The 8,365-nt window shown below is 40.6% G+C and overlaps 1 protein-coding gene across 1 annotated transcript; it reads right to left on the bottom strand.

Moving 5' to 3' along the window:
- Positions 1-4,124: 4,124 nt before the first annotated feature.
- On the bottom strand, positions 4,125-8,161 carry LOC127453625 (CCAAT/enhancer-binding protein alpha-like). The gene has a single exon (XM_051720159.1). The coding sequence runs from the start codon at positions 7,921-7,923 to the stop codon at positions 7,045-7,047; it is 879 nt and encodes a 292-aa protein (XP_051576119.1). The 5' UTR covers positions 7,924-8,161; the 3' UTR covers positions 4,125-7,044.
- Between the last annotated feature and the right edge of the window lie 204 nt (positions 8,162-8,365).

The raw sequence follows: 8,365 nt of genomic DNA on the forward strand, positions 1-8,365 counted from the left end.
AATGGCAACAACAAAAAAAAGAAACAGCTTTCTCTAGAAACACGTCAGTCAATAATTGTTTTGAGGAATGAAGGCTATACAATGCTTGAAATTGCCAAAAAACTGAAGATTTCATACAAAAGTGTATACTAGTCTTCAAAGACAAAGGACAACTGGCTCTAACAAGGACAGAAAGAGATGTGGAAGGCCAGATGTACAACTAAACAAGAGGATAAGTACATCAGAACCTCTAGTTTGAGAAATAGACGCCTTACATGTCCTCAGCTGACAGCTTCATTGAATTCTACCCACTCAACACCAGTTTCATGTACAACAGTAAATAGAAGACTCAGGGGTGCAGGCCTTATGGGAAGCATTTAAAAGAAAAAGCCACTTTTGAAATAGAAAAACAAAAAGAAAACGTTAGAGTGGGCAAAGAAACAGACATTGGACAACAGATAACTGGAAAAGAGTGTTATGGATCTGAACCCCATTGAGCTTTTGTGGGATCAGCTAGACTGTAAGGTGCGTGAGAAGTGCACAACAAGACAGCCACATCTATGGCAAGTGCTACAGGAAGTGTGGGGTGAAATGTCACCCAGTGTTGCCAACTAGTTTCAATGGAAAGTAGCTAAAGCCTGCTCAAAAAGTCGCTAAATGTTGCTAGATGACGTCATATGCTAATTAGCATATTTGTGACGTCATCACGTCTCATTTGCATTTTGCATAGTGTCCACCCTTTAAATGTGTTTGCTTCTCTGTGCTTACTGTACATACTGTAATACCCTATTAATTCCCTATATCTATCAATCACTCAGAAAGTTAGAAGTGACAGAAACTTTATCTTTTCTCTCACACAGCACTCAGCCATAACAAACCACTATGTGCATATTTACAGAAAAACTATGAGAATATTTACAAAAAACTATATGCATGTTTAGAAAAAACTGTGCATGTTTAGAAAAAATTGTGCATGTTTACAAAAATACTATGTGCATATTTACAAAAAACTATGTGCATATTTACAAAAAACACTGTGCTTGTGATTCTGATCTAATTCCAGATCACTCCATGAGGGTGCTGAAACAGACTTCATCATCATCCACAGGATCCATAACCTCAGTGCTCTCCCCCTGTGGGGCGATATTGGGTGCAGAGGAAGAGCTAGAACCTGCTGCAGGACATGTTTTAAACGAATAGGCAGCTGAAGTGCCAAAGAGCTGCAGCACCTTATCTGGCAGTTTGTGCTCATAGCATGCATCTCCAGACAGCCTCAAACCATATCTAATATAAAGAGTAGACCTGAGGGTCTGAAGGGACATACGATTCCTGAGTTTGTTTTTAATTACACCCATTTGACTGAACAGCCTTTCTACCTCAGCATTTGAGTGTGGGAGAGAGAGGACAGAATCTGCAGCAGAAGCCAAGTCTTCATATGGGTTTATACCTGCTGAATCCCAGTGTTTCTTCACTTCAGCACAGAATGCCATGGTGTTTGTTGTTTCCTCCCATTTCTGTAGATGAATAGACATCCACTGATTAATAATTGTATCTATCATGTCTGGACAATATCCTAAAAGGTTTGCAAGTTTTGTCATGTCTAACAGGCTCTTGCTGTGCTTTAGTGTCTTCCCCACACTGAACAAAGACAAGTGCTGCAATATCTCCACATTATCTGGGAGCCTTGCTCTTAGTTCATTAGCTAAGGAGATGGTGTAGCTCACACAGCTCCTTCGGATGCAATCCTCCTCCTCAGGAGAGAGGTTCAGTTGTGCTGCCTTGGACTCAAATGTATAGCCAAGGTATGGCTTGGGAGATATGTGTCCATCTACTGGCTCTTTGAGCACATCAATTTTTGCCATTGGGTTAATGATCCTGCTGCAGACAAACTTTTAAGCCTCAGTAAACAGTCAAGCAGCTTGAGAGGATCTGACTGTTCCCCCTCAAAAGCCTTAACAGCAGACTGCACCTCACTAATTATAGATTTTAGAAAAGTGAGGTACAGGAGGTTCTGTGGGTCACTGTACATGGAATGTAGAACATCTTTCATGTAGCAGTGTTTACTTGCCATGGTGAGGATGAAATGCAATTTTAGCTCCTCCCACTGATCTAAGATTCTGGACAAGGCAGGCTCTATGGAAAGCCAGTGTGTGGCACAGACCATAGTTATCAGTAAAGGCATCTCTCCACAGTTTATTGTCTCATAGACAGACTTGTATGCTTCTCTGCGCTTTGGTGAAATAGAGAACCAATTATAGGTATATATATTCTCTAACCAGAAATTCCACACTACGTGGAAGTGTGTTTTTGGAGGCAGAGCTTACAGCTAACTGTAGTGAGTGACACACACAGCGGATAAGGACCAGATGTTTTAAGTCACCCTCCTCCCTCAGAATTTTGTGCACACCATTATACACTCCTGTCATTACAGATGCATTATCTGTGCCAATGCCAAGCAGATTCTCCCTCTTGAGGCCACAATTCCCAAGAAAAGATAAAACTGCTCTGGCTATTGTTCTAGCATCTCCTCCCTTCAGCTCAACAAGGCCAAGGTAAGTGGCCACCACATTTCCCTCACTAAAATACCGAATTACGATCCCAAGGTACTTTGAGACACTTACATCGGTGCTTTCATCAAGAAGGAGGCTGTGTTGGCTGTCACCATTGTCACCCACCAGTCTTTTTAGAAAATATGGTACCAACACACCATTGATCATTTCAGTACACTTGGTACGGTGCATTCAAAAATGTTGGGCTGCACTGGAATATGGAAAAGAAGCCTTACATGCCTGACCAATGTGGTCACATGAAAGAATGGAACAATGCACTCTGAAAGCCATTGCCATTGTTGCCTCTGCCAGTTTGAAAGAGTCAGTGTTTTTTGAAGAAAATGGCAATGTAATAGTCATTTTTCATGTTATTAATGTGCTGACTATACATTGTGATCAGTTGAATGCCACTTTGGTGAATAAAAGTACCAGTTTCTGTCCATAAGAGCAAAATCTGTACATTATTCCAAACATTTGGCTGCCAGTGTATACTGTATAATGAAATCATAAAGGAGAAGAACCAGGGCAACATTAATATTTTAATATAATACAGTTTGCAGGGCCTGAAATTCGGCGCAGGATTGCGGATATTGCGCACAATTAATAATTTCCGCAAGTTCCATGTCCATAATGCGGGAAATTCCCGCACACTTTTATTCACTTTACAATGCAGCTGTGAATTACTAAACCAATAGATACAGATGAACAAATCAAATCAATAAACATGTTTTTGTATCAAACTGTAATTCCAGAAACTGCGCGAGTAAATCCGCTCTGTCTCTCACTTTCTCTCTCGTGCAGCTGTCAGCAGTGTCAGAAGTGTAAGTGCGTGCAGTGAGGAAGTGCTCTGTCAAATAGTTACTGAACTTAAGATGTTACAGATGTATAAACCTTTTTAAACCTGTCAGTTCCACATGCAAATGCCATTATACCTCATCTCCGTAAGTGAGCGATGCGATAAAACTATATAGTTCCTGTTTATAATAAACAAAGCTGTTAACATTGCAAGCGCTTGATGTTTGAGGGATATATAGTTTTGCCGCTATTCATATCTTCACGCACCCTTATTAGTCATAATGCAGAAAATTTGCAAGAAAGGCAGAAATAACAAAAATGTTTTGTGTAATGTACCAACTGCATGATGAAGAGAGATGCTTAAACACCTGTTACATCTCTCATCTCCATCTCAAGTTCCATCCAGGTCGGAAATTAACGGGGTCTCTGGGCAAAACAAAACAAAAATCACCCGTAATCTGATTTAGTTCCTAATACATACATCGTGATCTTCATTTGAATTTTCGCTGAACATTGTTTTTTGTGACGTCCCTTGTGCAGATGTTACCGAGTCAGTGGCGGAATGCTCACACCATAAATGCGCACAGACGGTCACTCCGCTTCTCACGCTCCGCATCAGTTCAGTGTCATGCTTCCATGCTAAAATTTGACAATGTAGTTACTTATAATATTAACAAAAATAATATCTGGATGTGTTTAACACCCCTGATGTAAAATAAAAGTTATTAATGATAGTCCTACAATAATCATTTTACAGAACATCAACCACTTTTAGTGTATGAATCATATCTCTGACTAATGTTCATTGTTAAATGTTTATTTATTTATTTATTTATTTATTGTATTAAATTGGCCTGGGCCGAATGGGCTGCCACGTTATGCAGAACGGGCCACAAAACGGCTCCGCGATATCCAGAAGGGGCCAGCCATATGCAGACAAGGACAGCCTCCAACCCCCGCCCCCTTAGATTTAAACAACTTTACATCTTAAGTAATACAGTTTTAACAGAAGGATTAATGTAAGTGCTTTTATAAAATTATAAGCTTCACATTTCTGTATTTAAACCCTCCAACAACTGGCCACATTCACTTTCATTGTCCCCATTCACTTCCATTGTAAGTGCCTCACTGTAACTTCAATTTTAGCTTTTTTTAAAGGAGGTACTAGACGAAATGTTTTTTTGCGGTAATCAATATTTTGCCACAAATGTTGTCGATTGAGCTTAACTTGTATTGAACCCCGAATATTCCTTAACATATATTAAATTATTACAAATCTGCTACTAATAACTTGTAACTCAGACTTTGGTCAGGTCATGCTATTCTGCCATAAATGTTTACGGAGTATCAGAAACTTTAGCACAAGTATCAAGACCTTCCCCATCCAAGTCCCATGCTCTTTACTGAATAATATTAGGTGAATTTAAAGGGTGTTGATTTGTCTATGGCTGCAGCTTGGCACACTCCAGCATGTTGGAGTCAAGTCTTAGAAAAACTTATCTCTGACCTATGAGAGTAGCACAGCAAGACAAAGCATATCATTCACAGGTTAAACTGAATGAGAAAAAAGAGCTGGCCACAGTACAGAGCTGGCATGAAAGAAAGAGTTGGCCTAACTGCTGTGCTTGAACCTGGCCAGGGCAGATTCTCTCTGCAACAGAGATTTGGAAAGGGGGATGATTTATTGATTCAATTATACAGGAGCTGATTATGTAAAAACATGGCAATTTACAACAATGTCGTTTAACACGTCTCCACAGGTCAGAGTCTCTCTTTTTTAAACCTTTCTCTCTCTATCCTGAAAAGTGTACTCAGAGTGCTTCTGATATCTTCATCTCTTCTATCTCATTCACAGATAAATTGATCAATTCAAATTTGAGAGTAGAGGCATTAATCAATGAGAGATACTCACCAATAGATGGGGAGTTAGTCCTTATCAGTGACTTCAGTGACAAACCCTATTCTTTTTTTGACAGTGTGTTTAAATGTGAAACCTATTGAAAGTGCAACAACTCACTGCAAATATTTAGCGCTGTGAATGATTGTCAAGTGATTCAGTGACACTTAAATGCTAATTGTGCAGCTGGAAAACCTTGCAGTTTAATGGACCCTTAAGGAAACCTCTTGGATCCATATAAAAAACGTATAGAAAGGTTATCATTTAACCTATAAACATTTTTCTTATTACCAGTTGTATTCCAGTCAGTTCTGGATTCCAGATTTTGTTTTGTTTTGTTTTTCACACTCATATCTTCTAATGACAATGACTACACACATGCTGTCTGTGCATGTTGGATTCAGTCAAACGACAAACAAATTTAGAGCGCAAAAAATACATAAAAATGCAAAAAAAAAATACATTATGAAGAAATGATAACTAGCTTACTCAGAAGGAGTGCAACATACAAATGCACTAAGGTGAATTAAAAAATATCGGACAGATTATTACATAGACTATTAATTTAAATCACCAATAATAGCTAGTATTTAGTAGGACATCAAAAGCTGCTCATGAGTCAAAAAGATATAGCAATGAGACATAAGTAAAACAATCTTTTTAATTCATAATTTTTGGCATATATTTATATTTATATATATATATATATATATATATATATATATATATATATATATATATATATATATATTGTTCATTTTAAAACTGAAACGTATTTAAACATTTGTATAACAATATGCAATATGCCGTTTGTAAAAAAGTGCTTCCTTTTCCTTGCTGTATTGGCTATTTTTCTCCAAGGGTTCAGTCAGTGATGGCAATAAAGACAGGAAAAATCAAAAGGCACTGAAACCAGTCTCTGCTCGAGTGTTCTTGTACAAAAAAGAAAAAAAGAAAGAAACAGTTCACATGAAATGCACGCACACTTACAGAGCAAATTCAGTTCACTGCAAAATCAGTGAGAAAGCACACTGGAATCTTTCTAATAACAGCAACAGACATTGCATAGAGATATGCACCCTTTCATATTTTTTATCAATTATATTGCATAAATACAAAGCATTTACTCTAAAAAGCGTATACTGACAGGCATTTTACAGATCAGTACCCAAATCATGGCAAAATGTTCACAATGTGCTTCAACAGGTGGCATTTTGACAACATAGCCAATAGTGCATACAGTCTGGTTTATGAATGACAAATAGCCTAGTACCACAGTAAAAACCAATGTGTTCCAGTCCTATGCTTTGGCATTTTGTCTACTGACGTCCATGAAACAACTACACCCCACCCTCTTTGAAAAAGTATTACATCAACAATATCATACAGTGAATGTAATGCTGCAACAGGTGAGGTGGAAATACAGCCTGGATGGAATGGCACAAAAGTTGTATCACTTCAAGAACTGTAGTATAGTTCAGTTCATATGTAACCCAAGGGGCAAGGCGCAAAAAATGAGGAATATTGAAAGCTGATAACTCAACATTAAAGTAGATTGATACGGTGAAATCATGCCCATTAGCTGCACTGATATGTTTCGCGTGGCTAACACACATTCTTTACAGGACTACACCTACAACAACCATTCAGTCCATAGTTCAGATGTGTGATGAGATGAGCTTATCGTTTTTGTACAAAAGGCACATGTATACCGCAGCTGCCAGGCTCCTATGGAAGCAGTTTAAGAATCTGTCAGCGTTTATCCAGCAGACGTAAAAATCACGCAAACTTCAAATGGCCAGCACACTCCGCTCCCGGTCCCGTTTAGGCGCAGTTGCCCATGGCTTTGACAAACGACCCGTCGGGAAGCTGCCTAAAGATGCCCCGTAACGTCTCCAGTTCTCGTGTGAGATGTTCCACCCTCTTGCGCAGTCTTTCGTTATCCGACGACAACTCGATCACTTTTTGTTGCGTCTCCACATTGCGCATTTTCGCCTTGTCCCGGCTCTTGCGCACGGCGACGTTGTTGCGCTCCCTCCTCAGCCGATACTCGGTGCTGTTCTTGTCGATCTGCTTCTTTGATTTCCCCCGATCGTTCATTTTCATGGAGCCCCCCGGCAGGTGGTTGTGTTGGTGCTGCGGGCTGGGTACGGGGGTCGGAGGAGGTGTAGGATGCCCCGGTTGGAGGTGCATAGTGGTTTGCGCACAGTGCGCAATCTGATGCTGAAGATAAGACAGATGCGGCGGGTGGTGCTGAGAGTGGTGGTATGTGGGTGGCATCGAGTGGCCAAGCTCGTCTTCCTCCCGAGGCTCTTGCTTGATGGCTACGGGTCTCATTCGTGCATGATTGTTGTAGATCGGTTCCAGTTTGGAGGAATCCATGTAGTTGGTCGGGCAGCCGTACATCTGCTGGGCCCCCGGGCCCGGTGTGCCATTGGCGCCGTGGGGGTAATCGTAGTCTCCGCTCGCCAGCTTGAGTTTGTCTTGTTTGGAGCTGTTATGGAAAAGATCAGCCAGGAACTCGTCGTTGAATGCAGAGGGGTCAATGTACGCGCTGATGTCAATGGAGTTTTCGTTCTCGCAGATTTCGCTCAAGTCTCCAGCGGTGGCAGTTTCTTTGTAGATATAGGCGTTTTGCTGGCTTTGTACAAGGCTGGTCATCAGTGGCCGTGGGGCGACCTCGTAGAGGTTTGCTTGCTCCATGGAGTATCTAAAACCCGCCAGACATGGTGAAGAGCTCCGGGAATCCAGCTTGTTCGCAGTACCGGAGAAAGCCGCGCTGGCTCGATGTTCTCGGGACACACAAACTTGCAGGCTGCCGCAGCTGTGTGCTTAGCTGTAAAGTGGGTGCGAGTTACAGGCTTAAACACCACGCGGAAACTCCTATATGACAACACTTGCACCCTCAGCTTGTGAGCTTCACAGCTGTTAAATAGTTTTGTGAGTGCACTTATATACGCTTGAGATGGAGGGCGATACGCTCTGGGTCCTAATGCTTCTATAGTCATTCCTGTCCGAGAGCTCAGCGCGCACTAAATAAACATACTGCTCCTGCAGTTTATACACATTTTTTATATTTTTACATTTTTGCATTAAGTGAAATTATATGTTTTTAACATTTTATATATTTAATATACACCTCTAC

The sequence above is a fragment of the Myxocyprinus asiaticus genome, chromosome 2 (assembly GCF_019703515.2).
Source record: "Myxocyprinus asiaticus isolate MX2 ecotype Aquarium Trade chromosome 2, UBuf_Myxa_2, whole genome shotgun sequence".
NCBI classification, from domain to species: Eukaryota; Metazoa; Chordata; class Actinopteri; order Cypriniformes; family Catostomidae; genus Myxocyprinus; species Myxocyprinus asiaticus.